The 20,936-nt window shown below is 42.3% G+C and overlaps 1 protein-coding gene across 1 annotated transcript in view; it reads left to right on the top strand.

Moving 5' to 3' along the window:
- The first annotated feature begins 8,929 nt into the window (after positions 1 to 8,929).
- The window catches only part of LOC103177746, a 41,859-nt gene continuing 29,852 nt past the window's right edge, over positions 8,930 to 20,936 (top strand). The window contains exons 1-4 of the mRNA XM_042345697.1: positions 8,930 to 8,990; positions 9,792 to 9,924; positions 10,961 to 11,108; positions 15,105 to 15,267. Coding sequence (XP_042201631.1) covers positions 8,930 to 8,990; positions 9,792 to 9,924; positions 10,961 to 11,108; positions 15,105 to 15,267 — 505 coding nt within the window. The remainder of the gene's footprint in view (positions 8,991 to 9,791; positions 9,925 to 10,960; positions 11,109 to 15,104; positions 15,268 to 20,936) is intronic.

The raw sequence follows: 20,936 nt of genomic DNA, 5'->3' as shown, positions 1-20,936 counted from the left end.
CAGTCTTGAGTCTTGAAGTGGGCGAATCGTAATTTTAAAACAGTCTTATGGATTAAAATTACTATTGCGAGCTATTCATGGAATAAGTTGGATATTCAATGGCCAGTGCATTTGATAAGAGGTGGGTAAGCTGTTTCTTAAATCTATGGCAAATTGTTAAAAGAATTCAGTTTCGCGAATTATAATAATAATAATTGCTCGGTATTCCTCCTTAACTCGGTATGGATGCTCTTCATTCAAATAAAAAAAAAGATTTATTTTACTATTGGTATTAGAATTATAATCAGCCAATTTTGTGTCCCCAGTAAGCTTCGTATTTCATCACAACTCACCCGCCGTCATTAATGGGAGCCATTTACACTTGTGCACTACCCATGAAATTGACTATTAATATGAGATGATCCGCATAAATCTATTGAAAATTGCTACCAATTTTATGGCGGTTTTGATAGCAAAGTCGACTTTGGATGAACACAATGTGTTCTTCACACTCCCCATTAATATTCTGTTCCTCTAACTCTCTGTGTTTTGCTGTGATGGCAGGTTTCCAGGACGTTAATTGGGCCGGTACGTTTTGATGGAGCAACCGTTACAGAATTGCCCAGGATGTTTCCCACAGCCACACCGTTTCTGTTCAACACTCTCACACTGATGATATCGACCAACATCGCGGATGGTCTTGTCTTCTACTTGTCTGACACAAACCAGGCTGATCAAGGTGGTCTATATTCAGGACATATTTACTGAAATAAGTGTGTGAAGGCACAAGAAGTGCCAAGGTTTATTGAGCGGGATATTAATGTACAATCACAAAGTCTCTGTGTAGCAATTATACTCAACTCTAAATGATAATTCAAACGCCCTTAAACTCACAGATAAAATTGTGTGGGCACAGAACAGGAGGTACAAACCAATCCATATAAACTTTTATACCAGTGTGTGTTCATGGTAGTATTTTCTTAGTGTGACAACAACAACAGCAAAATTACATTTATAGATCGCCTTTCACGACCGGCCTTGAAGGAGGCAAGGGAGGAAGCGAGGCGAAGGGTCCGTGGGATGGAGTTCCAGAGTGTGGGGGCAGAGAGGCTGAAAGCCTGGCAACTGATGGTAGGGCGGGTCGGGCGGGAGACATGGGGCAGGCCGGAGCCTGATGAACGGAGGGAGCGGGCAGTTTGGTCGGGAGTCAGCAGATCAGAGAGGTAGGAGGGGGCAAGGCCATGGATGGCCTTAAAGGTGAGGACGAGGATCTTGAACTCGATCCGCTGGGGAATGGGGAGCCAGTGGAGTCGGGCGAGGGTGGGAGTGATGGGTTGCGGTGCCTGGTGCATGAAATAATAATAATAATAATAATAATCCTTGCATTTGATATAGCGCTTTTCACGTCGGGAGGACGTCCCAAAGCGCTTCACAGAACACACTGTAAAGTGAATTGACTGTATATTTGTTGGTGAACGCGGCAGCCAATTGCGCACAGCAATGTCCCACAAACAGTCGTAGATTGAAAATGACCAATTTATTATTGTTTTTGGTTTTGGAGGGATTATTATTAGGCGTGTGGAGTAAGGAAACTTGCCCAAGGTTTCGCCCTGACCTGCCTGGAATTGAACTCAGGTCTCTCACTTGCAAAGCGAGTACATGAAAGTACATGAGCTGCAGAGTTTTGGATGATCTGCAGCTTGTGAAGGGAAGAGTTCGGAAGGCCAATGAAGAGGGAGTTCCCGTAGTCAAGCCTTGATGTGTGGGTGAGGGTTTTGGCAGCCTGAGGGGTGAAGCAGTGGCGGAGTCCAGCAATATTGCAGAGGTGGTGGTAGGCAGTGCCGGTTATGGCGCCGATGTGGGGGAGAAACGACAGTTCAGGGTCAAACAAGACACCCAGGTTCCTGACTGGCTTAGTGAGGTTGAGTGTGCAGCCGTGGAGGCTGATGCTGCCAGCGCCTGAGGTGCGGAGGCACTGGCGCGAGCCAATCAGGAGGGCCTCAGTCTTGCTGACGTTGAGTTGGAGAAAGTTGGCCCTCGTCCAGGACTTGATGTCGGACAGGCAGTCGGTTAGGACGTCAGTAGTCCTGGAGTTCAGGGTGGAAGCAGAGAGGTAGAATTGGGTATCATCCGCTTACATGTGGAAGTTTACCCCATTTCTGCGGATGACGTCACCAAGGGGAGCATGTAGAGGGTGAAGAGGAGGGGACCAAGGACAGAGCCCTGAGGAACACCACACTAGACAGTACGTGGGCTGGAGGAGAAGCCGTTTGTCGTGACAAAGTGGAGGCGGTGTGAAAGGTAGGACCTGAACCAGTCAAGGACAGAACCTTGACAATTAAGGTGGGAGGAGAGGCAGTGGAAGAGGATTGAGTGGTCTACGGTATCAAAAGCAGTGGAGAGGTCAAGGAGGACGAGGAGGCAGAGGAAGTCCTGGTCACACGTGGTCAGGATGTCGTTTGTGACCTTGACCAGAGCAGTTTCCGTGCTGTGGACAGCACAGAAATCCGATTGGAGAGGTTCATGGAGGGAGTGAGAGGAGAGGAAAGAGTGAAGCTGGGAGGCAATGGCTCTCTCAAGGACCTTGGATAGGAAAGGGAGATTTGAGATGGGCCAGTAGCTGGATAGCTCTGATGGATTGAGGGAAGGTTTCTTCAAGGTGGGGATGATAGTGGCTGTTTTGAGGGGGAAGGAACAGTGCCAGATGACAAGGAGAGGTTAATGATGTTGGCGCGTAGTGGAAAATGTGGAAACCCATCACCATACTTAAGAATATATACCAAACTTCTGATAGTTCTGCATGGATTTTTCCCTTTCTCTAGAATGAAGTGCACACTCTCTCACCTGTTAAGCTAATGCTGGAAAATGTAGGCACAGGTTTGCAAGAGGCAAAGCTTGGGAACCCCAAAGTGGACATTAAGTACTGCTAGAGTTTAACCAGCTAAAACCAGGCAGGTTACCATTGCATACACCAGCAAGCTCAAGTAGAAAGGATCGCTTTCCCAGTGACTGGTCTATCCCTTCAGTTCCTGCTGATGAGTCAGGCTGACTGCTGTCATCACTGTGGGTTTCTGCGTAGCTTAAGAGGGGTTTCTCAAGGTATTAGATGGAAGATACGAGGGCATTCAGTACAATTGTTATTTCAGTATCAGAGGTCACACCTCCCCCATCCTCTCCTCCAATGCCAACTGCGAGGCGATGCTGGACATCGTCAAAACCAAAATCGAGGGGATCCGCTCAGCTGCCTCTGCCCTTCGGTCTACTACCCCCTCCCCATCTCCCCCTCACACACCAGTCCCTACCCATTCCACCCTCCACACCTTCGAACCTGTGGCCTCCTCCACTCTCACCATCACTATAACCCACATGAAATAGACAACCTGCTCCATCGACCCAATCCCTAACCCTCTCCTTACCTCCCAGCTCCACCTCCTTGCCCTTTTACTCGCAGACATCATAAAGCTCTCCCTGTCGACTGGCATCATTTCCACCCCTTTAAAAACGGCCGTCATCACTCCTATCTTTTAAAAACCCTCCCTGGACCCATCCCTGCTCTCAAATTACCACCCCATCGCCAACCTCCCTTTCCTTTCCAAGGTTCTAGAATGAGTTGTTGCTTCCCAGCTTCGCCCCTTCCTCTCCCACCATTCCCTTCACAAACCCCTTCAATCGGGTTTCTGTGCCACCCACAGCACAGAAAGAGCCCTGGTCAAAGTGACAAATGACATTTTATCCATCTGCTACCAGGGCTCCCTCTGCCTCCTCGTCCTCCTTGACCTCTCTGCTGCCTTTGACACCATCGACCACTCTATCCTCATTCACTGCCTCTCCTGTCACCTCAACCTTCATGGTTCTGTACATGACGGTTCAGATCGTACCTCTCACACATCATCTCCACAAACAGCTTCTCCTCTAGCCCCCGCACCATCTCGTCCGGCATTCCTCGGGGCTTTGTCCTTGGTCCCCTCCTCTTCAATATCTATATGCTCCCTCAAGGTGACATCATCCACAGACACGGGATCACATGTATGCGGTAGACACACAACTGTACCTCTACCCTTGACTCCAGGACCACTGCTGTCCTGACAGAATGTTTGTCAGACATCAGGTCCTGGATGAGAGCTTCACATCCCCTGCTTCACCCGCTCCACCATTGGCGGACAGGCCTTCAGCCACTCTGCTCCCACTCTCTGGAACTCCATCCCGCAATCAATTCACCTCTCCCCTTTCCTTGCCTCCTTCAAGACCCAAAACCTTCCTATTCAACTGTACCTTCAATCACCCTCCTTCCCCCCTGCCCCCCGACCCCCAGCTTGTGTCCGAAACACTGATTGTCCAGCGCCTTGGGATGTCCTCCCAACATGAAAGCCACTATACAACTTCGTATAGTTGTTGTTTGTTTGTGGTAGATGTGAACTTTTGCTTGGACACTGTCCTTCGGGCCCCAAGTGAGGTGGGATGAAGGATACTCTGGTTATACTTGGACGTAGGAAACCATTTAATGGGGTGAAACCAGAAAATCTCTTGGGATCTTTCTTTGAACTTCCATAAAGTAGGGAATTGATAAATTACACTTCAAACTCTGAGATTATAGTCTAAAGCCCAGAGAGTTATTTAATTGGATTCCTTAATAAGGATTCTGTTTCACAGATGGTTACTCCCTCTGTCAATCAGACGCAATGCGTAGGAACTCCACTCTGCAAAGTGGTTGGGTGTATGAAAAGTTCTTGGGAGTTGGCAAAAATATTGGAAAATCCAATATAAATAATTGTGTTTTAGACACAAATCTGAGGTAAGCACTGGGTGAAAACCAAATTAGCGGTGAGTTTCTTCTTTGTTTGGTGCAGTATTGTATGATGTGCACTCTACCCAGGGTAAGCCAACCCTCTTTTGAATATCACAAAATTGGTTTGGATGAAGAAGACCTTTTGGCCTATTTGATCTCATTTTGCAGAATATCTACCGTATCATCCTCCCATCACAGCACAAAGTTGCTTTTGTTCAATGAGTCAAGTATTCCGGCCTCAACTCCTCTTCCTGGTAATTTGTTCCACTCATTAATTACCCTCTTAGTAAAGAAATACTTCCCGCTGTCAGGCCTGAAATTGCCTGTTGCAACTTTAAACTTTCCAGGCAGGGCGAAACCTTGGGCAAGTTTCCTTACTCCACACGCCTAATAATAATCCCTCCAAAAAACCAAAAACAATAATTAAATTGGTCATTTTCAATCTACGACTGTTTGTGGGACATTGATGTGCGCAATTGGCTGCCGCGTTCGCCCACAAATATACAGTCAATTCACTTTACAGTGTGTTCTGTGAAGCGCTTTGGGACGTCCTCCCGACGTGAAAAGCGCTATATCAAATGCAAGGATTATTATTATTATTATTATTAAAATCTGTGCACTCTTGTTCTGCCATCTGAGTGTGTCCAAGAGCATTGCTTTGGGTTTACATTTATTAAGCAGAAATCGATTGACATAAAATGTTGAAAAACTGAGGGAGAAAACTTAATTTCTGTGGGCAGTATTTTAGATTTTGAGCCAAGTTAAGCCCTCAGCTGTAAAGTTCTGAACTGTGTAATAATGGCAGTAAATGTATTCAGGGAATGGGTGGGAGGGGGTCACTAGTTCACTAGGGAGTGTTGAGTGAATCCACTTAAGCTACATTTATATTTGAATAACTTTATTTAGCTCATATATTCTTCAAACTTGTGACACTAATGCAAAATTACAGCCATTAGCTGCACCCTTTAGAACATTTTTAAGCAACAAAAGTTAACTGTTAGTACAAACACAAAATTAATTCCACTTAGTACTGCACTAATGTCACTTAATGAGTCAAATAAATCAAAGAACATGTTCAGAGATGCCTGTAAATGTCATCAGGCAAAGCAAACAAATGAATTCACATGGCATTTGGATTTTTAAAGTGCTTTTAGGCAGAACCACCCACATGCACATCAAATGTAACAATGCTCAGGACTTGCTGTTTAGGATTGAAAGAGACTTTGTTGATCACTTGTTTAGCAGACTGCTGTGCATCTGCATGTGTCTACTTATCCATAGCAGGCTCCTGTGTCAGAGTAAAGTTGCGCTGTGAAGTCAAGGCTCTCTTTTAAGATGTGCGGATAAGAAATTTGGATAAGACTAGATAAGAAATTATCTGGATCTCTGGATAATTATCTTGTCTGGATAAGAAGTTTGTGTTTATAAGACTGAACCAGTAGCATAAACTGGAGAGATAATAATAATAATAATAATTTGATAGAGCGACTTTCTATCAGGAGGATATTTCAAAGTGTGTCACCGGATTTACTATAAAGTTAGTGACTGTATATTTTGTATCTGAGATCTAATTTAGGTAAGTTCCTGATACAGGTGAAGTCATGTATCTCAATGGTTAGAGCACTCACCTCTCATGCGAGAGGACCCGGGTTTGATTCCGGACAGAGCAAAACGTTGAGCAACTTTCCTCATTCCACACGCCTCTGTTCACCTAGCAGTAAGTAGGAACTCCCTTGTTATTCCCCAATTAGCTTTAGCACTCTGAGACATTACTACAAATGAATAATAATACTACTAATAATAATAATACCTGCATTTCATATAGCACCTTATCACATCTTCAAGACGTCTCAAAGCACTTCACAGAATATACAGTAAAGTGGATTGTTTTTTCCTGGTGTAATAATCCCTTCAAAAAAAAAGAATTTGGGCATTCAAACTACGACTGTTTGTGACCCATTGCTGTGCCCAATTAAGCTCTCTTCCACTGTACCATTGTGTGTACTAGTTTTATTGAGAAGTTATTTCGATTGCAGGTGTGGCCGAAGGAATGGACGTTCACTTTATTGATTTAAATATGCTAAATAATTCTTTCTCTGCATCTTTCAAATTCTTATCCAGTATGAATTCCTAGAGTTCGCTGGAAATTCATATTGAATAAGAATTTGGAAAGATGCATAGAAGGAGGCTTAGCTTACCATCTTGGATTGCTTAAAGGTGAAACCCAAGAGAAGGCAGCTTACACCCCTGCAGTGGCTATAAGATACCTTCTCTTGGGCTTCAGCTTCTGCTTTAGCACTCTGAGACATTACCCCAAGTGAATAGTAATAATAATATCTGCATTTTATAAAGCACCTTATCACATCTTCAAGACGTCTCAAAGCGCTTCACAGACTACACTGTAAAGTGAGCTGACTGTATATTTTGTGGGCGAAACTAATATATATATGCAAGTTATTGTTGCTTTATCGGTAGCTTTGCTGAGTGCGAAGAGAATGTTTACTGATACAGTGGCTAACAACTGTGTCTAGAATTTCTCTTTGTCTACCTGAAGTGAGTCCAAAGATTTCAGATTGAGTAGAGCTGGTATCCTATGAAGTGGCACTAAAATGCCACGTATCATGGTGGTGCCACAATCTTTGGTCCAGATTCGTGTCACAATCCTGCAGTAAAGTGTCACGGAGGTGGTACCTAACATTCCAGTGACTAGACAAAAACAGTATCCCGTTTGAATTAACGAGGGAATAATGACGACTCAAAAACAGTTCAATTGAGCCATTTATTGGTCACAAACATTCAATTGACAACACCTCAAAGTCTTACATTAAGTCAGAGTCAAAATGACTTAAAGCAACTTGATACACTTATGGTTTGAGACAGCAGACAAGTTAACCAACTTTGTATTCAAAGTCTTGCTAGGGTACAACTGTATCTGCTTGTTCCAAGTGCTCAGTACCTATTGATTAGGCCTGCATCCTGCATTATGTACAATTAAAACTTAGTCCAATCTCATGGATACACATTATAGTGGAAGTTCAAATGTATCAATATCTTGGGATTTTCTTTCAAAGCGCGTGATCAATTGAGACCATCTGCAATGAGGGAAGTGTAGAAAGGAGGTTAGTTGAAATTAGTTGCAAAATCAGATGTATGGTCTAGAAAATCAGTTCCTAATTTTTTCTAAGTGAGGCTTCAGTTGTATTTTTACACCCACCCCAAGTTGAAACCATGTGGAATGTGGACATGTAGAAAAGGGGTTAGTTGAAAGTAGTTGCAAAACTGTTTAAGTGATCCCCAATTCCATTCTTAACCCTGCCAGAGGAGTCAGGGATAGGCTCACACTCGTCTTCAGTTATCAAGTGGAAATTGCAACGTTCCAGAATTATCAATGTTAAATACGATAACTAAAGCACTGAATTTACTGTGAACCATTGCAATATAGAGCTACTGATAGGTGGTGAGGATCTCAATAGATCCCATGGGAACAAAGAGCCTCACACTGTAATGCATTCTCCCTTGTGCTCATCATCAAAACTTTTCAGACTCAGATTGGATAAAATGAAGCATGGGAGAGTGTGCTATACAATTGCAATACAATCTGATGATTCTGACATTGTGAACTCATTTTTGTCACTGATACTGTCACAGCCTTTTTTTATATTGGGTTGCATTGGCACCTCAAGACTTGGGAGACTTCAGGAAATCATGAGCTTGGCCCTTTCATTTGGCAATTCGGTCCTTTTTCAAATGAAATACAGCAGAAACTATGAACTAGGAGTCTGAGTAATGATACCTCACTGCAGAATCAGCAGCAGCAATCTACTTGTCAGGGCGTTTGAAAAGCCCTCACATTGTCGTTCAGAATATTTTATATTCTATTCTCTCCTTCTCATGATGTCTTCTTTCTGCTGGCACTGTCACCCTCCTGATGTTTTAACTTGTCTATTTATTTACTTCAGGGTTAAGGACTCTGGTCATGCTCATCCCTCTTTAAGGACAACAAGGTCCCAATGCAGGTCAAGCTTGTGACATAGACCTAGTAAGGGCTCAAACCCACACTTGTCGAATGTCAAATGACCGACTAGTGACTATGCTCCTTGGGGTGAGGTAAGTGGAGTCTTCTTGGAGCTGAATTGGCTCCAAGGTGACGTGCCTGGCAACGGAATGTCAGAATCGAGCCAGCTCTCTGTTGCAGTCTCGATAGTCCAGTTCCTGAGCCAAGCAGGTCCGTAGTCTTCCAGAGCGCTGCTGACAACAGCACAGCCAGCCGGGCTCATCGGCAGAACCTGGAAGGGCAGAGCAGTCACTCGGGGCAAGGAGTCATCCCACTCAGATCCTGTTAAGCCTGCAAATCAAAGCCCTAATGAGTAGGTTGGCCCTAGCTGGACAAGCAGATGGAAAGTTTGCCAGACAGCAATAGCAATGGCAAGCTATACAATTTTAGCTGGTTAGGCTCTTGCAGTTTCCCAACACACACTCTGGGGTCCCCAAGCATCTGCTCCTGACACTTTCTGGAATTAGGTAAGCAGGATGCGTCCCTCCAGGAAGAGAGCATCAATATATTTTAGAGGAATCTTGTTGCAAACTTAAGGAAGAAGAGAATAGGGGTTATAGGGAGGGCAATGGGACTCAAGTGGATATACAGGGTGACCAAAAAGTCATGATACCATTACAATGTCTAATAAGACTTAAACAAATTATGATTTTTTTAGATAATAGGGTTGCTTTTTGGTAACCTGTACAAACACCAGCAAAGACTGGTTGGGCCACAATAGCCTGTTTTTGTGCACTATCATTTTATGCAATTCCGTGTAAATTAATAGGAAATCAAGGGCATTGATACTGGAAGCAAGGAAACATTATTTCAGCTTCCGCCATTCCTTCCAGTCCACAATAGCTCACATGGTAAAAATCCCATTGCAAATGCTTGCAGCCCTCGGAGTTTATTAAGAAACAAATGAGTCTGTGTACTTTTTCTAGCAATGCATTAAATGTGAACACATTGTTATTTGTATAATATCTTCAGTGAAAGGTTTCTTGGGACTGGAGCTGATCGATGGGTTGCTGCACTTCAGATTTGGAATGACTAATCTTGTCGTCACAGTAATCAGCCTGGTTAGACTTCAGCAAGAGAAGTGGTATCAGATCAATGCTAACAGGTAAAGTATCTCTCAGAATAAGCATGAAGTCACCAAGACAACTCATAATCGACAGTCTCCTTAAAAGCAGGAATGCGCAATGCCATTTGCGCAATGTACAATGACGTGTACACGTCCAGCTCTAGACTGTCCAATACATCTTGTGAGAAATACTTCTCATTGTTCATAGAATGGTGAGATTATTTACTCTAAATTTAAATATATTTAGTTTTCCTGGCAATGTGTTCCAGTTATTAATTACTGTCTAAATAAAAAAAACATCATGGTATCTGTCCCGAAACTGCCCTTTGCCACATTAACTTTGTGTCCTCTTGTTCTGCTGACTTATTGCATCCTAGAGTATTGTTCTGGTTTCACTTTGTCAATCCCCTTTAAAATATTATACACCTCTTTGAGGTCCCGAATTGAGGTCAGGGTCTCCACATGCTAAAATAAGTATTAAAACAATGCAATCGTTTACTTAACACTCTATGGGCAAGAGAGAAAAAAATACTTGAGTCCTTCCCCTGCTCTTTGGGACGTCCTCCTGACGTGAAAGGCGCTATACAAATGTAATTTTGTTGTTGAAAGTTGTAAAGCCCTGGATGGCTGCATATCAGAGTAAAAATTGGAGTCACTCTTGGGGAGAAGCAGTGAGTCACTGCCCCTAGTGGTTAGTCAGTCTATTGCAACAGATTCAGCACGAGTTTGGGCCCAAAATTCCATCATTTTTTTAGGGTCAGTCAGGTGTCTGACACATGCGGAGGCCCATCACCTTGCTTAGATTATCAAAACCAAAATGACAATTCCATGCATTTGTAGAGTCATTGATGGAATTTGGAGAGTAAATTAACACAACTCATCTTAAAATCTTAGTGAAATTCCAAAAGCTTTTTTCTGCAGACTTAAAACAAAATCTACAGTATCACCATAAAAACCTTAGAAGAAATTCATCAACATGCGGGGTTAAAAAAAAAACTGTTATTTAACTCCATATATTATTTTTGACTATTTTAAGTCTGAAGCTATTCTCATATCATTATGATTGAAATTGCAGGTTTGGACATGAAGGTTCAATCAAAGTAACAGAAATGGTGTCACAGAGATCGCATTCAGCATTCGGAAGCCAAAATACATTAGACAAATACCTCCTGCTGGTCCCAACCTCCACCGTTTACATAGGAGGAATCATAGGAAATATGAAGGTAATGAGCAGTATATGGACAAGTGCTGAGCTTGTCTGTATGTGATGAATTGCTATGTTCTGAAAACTAGTATAGAAATATCCATTTATTAATTAGTAATGTACATTGTTCAACACAATACAGAGTTTGTTACACTACAAACAACTGTGCCCTAAAGGCATGTATCACCCCAACAGCTACTGGAGCTAGACTAATGGATATTGAGGTAATCATTCTCTGCAACCAATGATTATAGCATCAATCCTTGCATTTCATATCAGGTGGACTTCTTAAAGCACTTTACAAGATTCACCATAGAGTATAGTGACTGTATTATGTAGACTAACACAGCAACCAATTTACTCACAACAATGTCCCACAAACAGCCATAAAGTAAGTGATCAGTTTCATTTGGGGCTAGGACACTGGGAGAAACTCCCTACTCTTTTGAAATACTGTAGTACCATGGGATATTTAATATCCACCTTAACAGGCAGACAGATCTTGATTTTTATGTTTTATACAAAGGACTTCCACAATATAATTAAATCCCAGTCCTGTATTGGAGTGTCAGGCTACATTATGGGTTCAACATCCTGACAAGGGGATGGAATCCACAAGTGAGAGCCAAGAGTCCTATCACACTTAATCTTTTAACCAAGCTTAGGAAAGGAAGGTAACGATTAATGATCCAGGTCACATCAAGTGCTGGACGTCTTATTAATGGAATCATTAATTTAAGCATGCATTTATTTGACTGAAGGACATAGAGAGATTTTTCACTGGGGAAAAGGAGTTTTCTGTGAGGAAACTGCATGGCACATCACGTCACTCGGTGTCTGTCCTTGCTCCTCACTTCTTCCTCTCTCTCACTCTTTTTGTTTCTCTCTCTCTCTTTCTCTCTCTCTCAATCATTCTCCCTTTTCTCTCTCACGCACACTTCTCTCTCACGCACACTTTCTCACACACACTCTCTCCCATCTCACACTCTCTAGATCACTCTCTGCTCTCTCTATCTCCCTCACTATCTTACTCCCTCTCACACTCTCTTACAACTCTCTCTCCCCTCTCACACTCCCTCTCAATCTCTCTTCTCAATTGCTCTCTCAATCACTCTTCTTCTCCCCCTCTCACACAATCTCTCTCTCCCACTCTCCCTTTCTCTCTCCCCTCTCACTCACACTCTCACATACAGACACACGCTCCTCTCTCTCTTCCTCCCTCTCACAATCTCTCTCTCTAACAACTCTCTCCCCTGTCACGCTCGCTCTCAATCTCTCTCTTGCTCACTTCCCCTCTCAATTACTTTCTCCCCCTCGCTCTCAATCACTCTTTCTCTCCCCGTCTCTCACAGTCTCTCTCGCCCCTCTCCCTCCCACTCTCTCAATCCATTCCTCCTTCCTCCCCTCTCCCTACCCTCATCCTCTCTCTCTCTCTCTCTCTCTCACCCCCTCTCTCAATCCCTCTAAATCCCCCTTTCTTCCCCCTCTCTCTCCCTTCCCCCCATCTCTCTCCCCCTCTCCCTGTCTCTCAATCTTTCTGTCTCTCCCAATCTTTCCTGGATGCTTAGAAATCATAAGCTTATTTCTCAGCACAGAAGGAGGCAATTCAGTCCATTGTATCCGTAACGACTCTCTGTAAGATATATCTCTTTAGTTCCACTCCCTTTGTATCATATTGACTCTCTGTAAGAGGCATCTGTTTAGATCCACTCCCCTGCCGTTTCCCCCACACTATTTTACATTTAGGAAAGAGAAAACCATGATATGTATGAATATTTATGAGCTGTTTGGTCGTGGAAGTGCAAAATCGCAGAAGAGAAACAGAGAATCGTGTGGGAAGGTGACATAACAGTTAGAATGCCAGCAGACTTCGAGGGTTCAGTGGATGACAACTACCGCCATTAGTCCAGAGATATCCTGTACAAAAGAAGAGTGAGCACTTCAATTCAGAATCAGGAACTGCAGGCATTGATCTCAAGAGAAGCCACAGTCTGTCTACTTATCATTCATTACCAGTGACCTGCAATGCCTAAACACTGAATGCATATGTCAGTGACAAGCTTTTGCAACTAACCTCTGGCCACTGAGCAGTGGAAGACTGTTAAGTGGTGGTCAAAAGCCCATTAGAAATCTTAAGAAAATCTGAAAAGTTGAATTGAAATATTCTGTAATACATTTTCCCAGAACACTGAGGACATGAATGGGACAGAGGCTGAACCTAATCTATGTAACATTAAAATTTATGCATAACTCTTTGATAGTGCCAAAAGAACTGATTGAACCAAAGTAAATCATAGCAGACAATAAGATAACAATTTTGTCAGATAAAATGTTATTATACTTTCAATAAAATTTGTAGAAATATGGTGCCAAAGCATCACTGAACACAGTTTGTGTCAGTTTTAGAATAGCAATTTGAGTGAAAAGTGTATTAAGCACACTCCAATCTGCTTATCTGAACCTTGGATAACTTCAGGCCTCTTTATATGCTTCAGGGTCACATCCAGAAGTAAAATTTTAGATCTGTCCATTATAATGAGGTTCACAATTTAAACCAGCAATGTGAGAAGCAAGCTCCGATGCAGGTAGGTACATGTTAGAGAAGCAGAGACACACACACAGATACATACAAACACAAAAGCACAGAATTGAGTACTGTGACATATCCTATGGACTTTATTTTCTAGACATTGAAAAACTGAAAGTGATGATAGGAGTGATCACACTTTTATCACATCAAAACATCTCAAAGTAAAATTCAAAACAATTGAAAATACAATCATTTGTCAAAAAAGATTGAGTGATACCTCTCTGATGTGCATTGTTCAGTGCCAAATTTGTACATACTGATCAGGGGTCCAAGTGTCAAATGAATAATAATAATAATCCTTTCATTTGATATAGCGCCTTATCACGTCTTCGAGACGTCACAAAGTGTTTCACAGAATATACTGTAAAGTGAATTGACTGTACATTTTGTGGGAGAAAAGCGGCAGCCAATTGCACACAGCAGTGTCCCACAAACAGTTATGGATTGAAGTGAGCGATTTTTTTTTAAGGAATTATTACCTCCGGAAAAGCAATCCACCAATCGACTAACAACTGGTTCCTACTTCATGTGGAGTAAGGAAACCTGCCCAACATTTTGTCCTGCCCGGAATCAAACTCAGGTCTCTCGCTTGCGAGCCGAGTGCTCTAACCACTGAGCTGCAGGATTCCACACCAACCTAATTTGATTAGGTTTGTTACTGCTTAGGTTGTTCATCTCAGTCACAAAGCCAACCCGGCATTAGAATTGGCCTCAGTGTCCTTGGGCTAGAGCAGAGAAAATGAGCTAAACTACTAATCCTGGTTACTGGACAGTATTATAATAACCCTAATAATAATAATTGGATTTGGTATAGCACATTATCTCTTCAGAAGGACTTCTCAAAGTGCTTCACAGGCTTTATTGTGAAATGGAGTGACTGTATTTTAGGCAAACACAGCAGCACAATTGTGCACAGCATTTCCACGAATAGTCATGAACTGAATGACCAATTTTTATTTTCGGGATTGTTGGCTAGGACACCGAGAAAAATTCCCTTCAGTTTTTGAACAGTGTCATGGAATCTTTAACATCCACCTGAACAGGCAGAAGGGACCTCAATTTAACATGATGGCACCTCCAACAATGTAACACCACCCCCCCCCCCCACACAGCACTGCATTGGAGTGTCATCTTAGACTATGTGATCCCAAGTCCCGATGTGGGGCTCGAACCCACAACCTTCTGACTCAGCCAAGCTGATATCACGTTATTATATTGGTCGAAAATGTAATGTTCCCAACAGTTCATGCACAATGCTCACTGCCTATGCTTGCATTTGATGAATAAGTAGTTGGTTGAGTGGAAAATTTCACAAAGCAGGAGTCAGCATTTTCACAAGAGGAATGCAGATAATTGGTGACAGCAAAGCCAAAATTAAAAGGCTATTTGATATTTTATCAATACATTCCTGTTCTTGTTCTTCAGCTGAATCATGCCATGTTAAGTACAAGAAATTTCACGGGATGCCTTCATAATATATCGCTGAATGGAATACCATTCGACATTTGGAGGCCTCAGAGTCCACAAGAAAAACAAAGCTGCTGTCATTTCATAACAAGTCATGTGGAAGAACCTTCAACATCTCCTGGTTAGTGACTGACCTTGAAATAAAGTTGATAGATCTTAGCTGTGTGAAGCCCTGAATGGCGTTATATAACACTGTGTTGAAAATTGTATTGTGTTGTAGGCTTCAAATTATTTTTGTGGAGGAAAAGCAATTATCATAAATACATTATCCATTCATTACTTAACACTGTTCCTTAATTCAGGACAGCTTCATCGACTGCCTAGAAAATGTGACTAAAATGTGTGAAACTAAGAAAGGCTCTGCCAACATAGCACTGTCTTAACTTTTGGGAGAGGATGTAAAGCAGATGCAATACTCCAGACAGACTATGAATGGAGGGCTAAAGACATAAGGAGCAGCGATTCTGCTCAGAATAACAGGTGAAAAAAAAGCCAATGTGAAAGACGCTATTATCAATGCAATTTTGTTGTTGTTGTTGAAGTGGAGGGCTACACATGCTTTGTGGGTGATACAACGGTTTTAGATTGGCATGCAGTACTTATTAATAATAATAATCCTTATATTTGGCATATCACCTTTCATATCTAGAGGATGTCATAATGTGCTTCACATGATATATTGTAAATTGCAGTGACTGTGTGTCTTTGGGGCAAATGCAGCAATGTCCAACAAACAGCCATGAACTAAACAACCAATTTTATTTGGGGGATTGTGGGCCAGGACACTGGAAGAAACTCCCTTCTCTTTTTGAGCAGCACCATGGGATCTTTAATGTCGACTTGAAGAGGCAGACGGTACCTCGGTTTAATATCTCATCAGAAGGTCGACACTTCTAAAATGCAAATCCCCCCACAACACTCCATTAAAAAGTCTGCTTAAATCACATGAATTTCAAGACTTGACTTGGGGCTTGAACCCACAACCTTGTGACTCAGATGAGAGAGTTCTACCAACTGAGCCAGGCTGATAGAGACACAATTCCTACTAAGAAGAACTTGGAGGTGTTGACTGGGAGCAGGGATTCTTCCCATTTGTCTCCTGTCAGTCCTGCAAGCAAACCCTAATGCAGTAGGGTGATTCTAGGTAGACAAGTGGTGAGAAGCTTGTCAAACAGTGTTCTCAATGGCAAGCTGCATGGGATTTAGCTGATTAAACTCCAGGAGTACCCCAACACTGGGGTCCCCAAGCCCACTGGCTCTCAACAAGAGCACTCGCTTTGCAAGTGAGAGACCTGAGTTCAATTCCAGGCCGGGCGAAACCTTGGGCAAGTTTCCTTACTCCACACGCCTAATAATAATCCCTCCAAAACAAAACAATAATAAATTGGTCATTTTCAATCTACGACTGTTTGTGGGACACTGCTATGCGCAATTGGCTGCCGCGTTCGCCCACAAATATACAGTCAATTCATTTTACAGTACATTCTGTGAAGTGCTTTGGGATGTCTAGAAGACATGAAAAGCCTATATCAAATGCAAGGATTATTATTATTATTATATCAAATGCAAGGATTATTATTATTATATCAAATGCAAGGATTATTATTATTATAATGTAACGTTCTTCAGAATTAGGTTAGTAGAGAGCACACAGGGAGAGAACATACACTCCATTCCAGATACAGGGAAATGTCCATGTTTAGGTGACATACATGTGTGCAAATTGGGTTTTGATACTTGTAAGTGTATTGTGCTGTTGGGGTTTCTGCATGTGGCAGACACAATGAAACCGTTATTTCAGCTGTTTTGGGTTCTTTCATGCTTAAGTTAGTAAGTAAACCCAGTGCTTGGTGGCAAATTGAGCATTGCAGACCAGGAACGCGAAAGAAAGAATGCTTTAAAAATCACAAACTTAACCAAATAGGTTCCAAAATGGCAGAGTAATGTAAATTGATCTCTGGGAAACTGGAATGAGTAACTTTCCTGAGAAGACAACTGGGATTCTGGCATTGTATTTACCAATTAAGAAATGCAGGTGAATGTGGGGCTAAGCCAATAATAAGAGATTTAGCATTGTTGGTGGCACAATCACTGAGAGCTGTTGACTATTATATTCCTATCACTGCCACTCCCATCACTGTCCTGGACTCGAGGAGGAGCATTTGAGACCAAAGCTATCTTTGCAGGATTGTCCGCATCTTGTGTGATTTGCACTGTGGGGAATAGCCCAGTCTTCTATATAACCGAAGTGGAGTTGACAAATCCCTCATAATTATATGCTGCTTTTCGCTGGCAGCTCTATGCTATCTCCGAGACTTGAGACTGTTACCAAGAAATAAATGGATTTGCATTGCTGGCAGGTCCAATGATGAGCATGTGGCTGCATAACCAGTATTTTAACTGGCAGTAAACTAAGATCGTCCCGCTGAAGTAACAGCTGCACAGGGAGCAGACTCTGCTGAAAGGTACCTAATTATGTGCATTGGCAACCCAGATTACAGCATGTCATCTGACCGATACATTAAATGTCGCAATAAACTCCTTTAACTTTGTCCAGCTGAGTCGAGCACTCACAACCACCTGATTTTCTCTTTGCTTAGTGGTTACAGTGTGAGAACATGATGTGCTTGCTGCTCATCTCCCTCAATCTGCACTCCACCATCAGTGGTCGAATCTTCAGTTCCTACACTGTTAACCTCTGGAACTCCCTCCCTCTATCATTATCTCACTACCCCTCTTTTAATGTCTTAAAATCCCACTTCAAATCCTACATCTTTCGACTTGCCTATGATCATCTCTCTCCCCCATCATCATAAGTATTCAACTCTACCTGCAAAGCACTCCGAGATGTTACCTTATATAAAAGGTGCTATATCAATGTAACGTTTTGGTGGTTGCAATTGAGGTGATGAGGTGTCTCAACAATGTGATAAGGCGCTATATCAAAATGCAAGATTATTTATTGTTACTTAGTCTGACAGTAGTTCTGTGGTAACTTCTATGGACCAATCAATTGCTTATGTTTTCAGCTCAAGTCATTCTGGCACTCCATAAAACACCAATAAACTTACTGAAATATTATTAACCCAAATCCACTACAAGAAGCACAATTTTGGTTTGTAAAAATAAACCTTACTTGGAGCTTACCTTGTCACCCCTTTTTTCCTTGTACTATCTCTTATTCCCTTTTTTCCCCCTTAATTTCATGCTATTTTAGCCTATCCTCACCCATTTTGTTCATGTTCATGCGTTTCTCTCATTTTTCTTTTTCCTTCTCCCTGCTTTTACTGTCCACTTTGTTAGAGCGAGTATATATTGTTAATATTTGGGTTTTCAACTCAAAGACAGCTTAAGAAGGATAAATTTGCAGAGCTATGGGGAGAGTACGGGGCAGTGGAATTGAATTGGATAGCTCTTTTCAAAGAGCCGGCACAGACATGATGAGCCAAATTGTCGCCTTCTGTGCTGTGTAATTCTAAGATTTTACGATTCTATGAAATACAACCAGAAAACTGAAGGTGTATTCTTGATGTCAACATTGCGTCAGACATAAAGAGGATGTATAAGTGCATAGTTTGGCTCAGTTGGTGACACTTTCTCATGTGAGTTATAAGGTTGTGTGTTCAAAACTCCACGTTGGGACTTCAAACTCATATAGTCTATACGACTGGTGGCTAACCTTTATGGTCGGTCAACAAAATAAATTTCCTTGATTGAATATATGCCTCAACTACACTTGTGTGAATATTCAGGAGCCGCTTCTTCACAGCCCATGGGCTACTTCCAGCCCATGGGCATAGGTTGACCAACACTGGTCTATACTGCCATTCCATTGCAGTACTAGGGTTTGGGGGGTATGCTACATTGTCAGAGGTGCATCCTTCAGATGAAACATTAAACTGACGTCCCGTCTATTCAGGTGACATGAATCCTCGTCCCCACTTTTAAAACCTACAAGGCCTTATTCCTTCCTACTTCTGTGACGTATTAACACCATACCAAGCTGTCCACTCCCCCTGCTCGGTGGCCAATGGTCTGCTTCATGTCCCCTGCTCTGCCTGCCCCACCATAGGTGATCGGGCCTTCAGCTTTTCTGCCCTCATCCTCTGGAACTCCATCCCGGAATCCCACTGCCTCGATCCCTCCCTTGTCTCAAGACTTTCCTCTTTGTTCATGCTTCGGCTCCCCTCACACCTCGTCTACCCTCCACCCCTCTTGATTCCAACCCCCAATGACTTGCTCCATACTTTGTTGAAGCCTTGTTCTGGTGACTGGAGTGTGGAATCAGCCTCATTGTCTGTTAACTGCTCCTGTGTCCAAATAAAACGTCTTGTCAAACTCGATTGCACCCAGAGCTGCCTCTGAACTTGGAGGGATGATGAGGCAGTGCCCTAAGCGAGTCAGACTGTGAGGCTGCGGGCACTTACAGAGCAGGTTGCTTTAAAATGAAACCTGACATCCAGCATTGAAAATTCAAAATTCTTCTACACAAGCAACAACAAAATTAATTAGGTTTAGGATTTAAACCCTGTTCAGACATAAAAACCCATGAAAATAATCCAAATGTTTTCCATTCTCTACTCCTAGTGGAGACCTATTCCAGTTGGCGATTTCAGTGCCTGGTTTTCACAACCATGTGTCTTTTTCCAGAGTCATGAAAGTCACAGCTAAAGAACAATTTTGTGGCAGCTGAGCTCATCATTATTGAGCCATTGATAATGGCTGTATAGAGCCTTATAAGGAATACTCTATGCTCGGGCAACCATTGAACACATTCTGATAAGGTCAACTGCTGTTCCCATGCTTTGGGAGAGCTATCGTTTCACAGTATGAGAAAACACAGGGAAATGTCAGTGCAGTGCTGACAAAATCACCATCTGTTTTTTTTAAAACAGAACTAATATGTTGACTTTTCAAAATAATTACTGTTATTCTTTGGTTACTCGAAAACCAAAGCTGCATTTTATTTATTTTATTTATTTCCTCTTCAATTCTCGGAACTCGGAATTCCACTGAGGCAGAATAATTACTTTCTGATCCTTGCCGTTTTTGTATCTATATAATCTTGATCTGGCACTATCTGCTCTATCTTAACTTTGTGCATGAGAGAAATGGAGAGAAGACATTGCAGTGTGCACTTATTAGTGTTAGCATCAAGTAGCACAAGGCTGCAAGTGAGGGGAGGGGGAGAGCAGCCAAGAAAATAATAATAACAATAATAATCCTTTCATTTGATATAGTGCTTTTCACGTCTTCTAGACGTCTCAAAACGCTTCACACAATATACTGTAAAGTGAATTGACCGTATATTTGTGGGCGAACGCGGCAGCCAATTGCGCACAACAATGTCCCACAAACAGTCGTAGATTGAAAATGAACAATTTATTATTGTTTTGGTTTTGGAGGGATTATTATTAGGTGTGTGGAGTAAGGAAACTTGCCCAAGGTTTCACCCTGCCTGGGATTGAACTCAGGTCTCTCGCTTGCAAAGCAAGTGCTCTAACCATTGAGCTACATGACTCCAGCAGTTGACCTTATCAGAATGTGTTCAACAGTTGCCTGAGCATAGAGTATTCCTTATAAGGCTCTATACGGCCATTATCAATGGCTCAATAATGATGAGCTCAGCTGTCACAAAATTGTTCTTTAGCTGTGACTTTCATGACACTGGAAAAAGAAAAATCCAGTAAATTATATGATAATTATCACAAGTGTTTATTATCATAACGCATACTGCCTTTTGCCATTCATTGTGTTCTGTTACTAACACTGTTTACCCACAAATATGAT

This window comes from Callorhinchus milii, unplaced genomic scaffold (assembly GCF_018977255.1).
Source record: "Callorhinchus milii isolate IMCB2004 unplaced genomic scaffold, IMCB_Cmil_1.0 Scaffold1, whole genome shotgun sequence".
Lineage (NCBI taxonomy): Eukaryota > Metazoa > Chordata > Chondrichthyes > Chimaeriformes > Callorhinchidae > Callorhinchus > Callorhinchus milii.
This window is presented reverse-complemented; position numbering and strand designations above follow the sequence as displayed.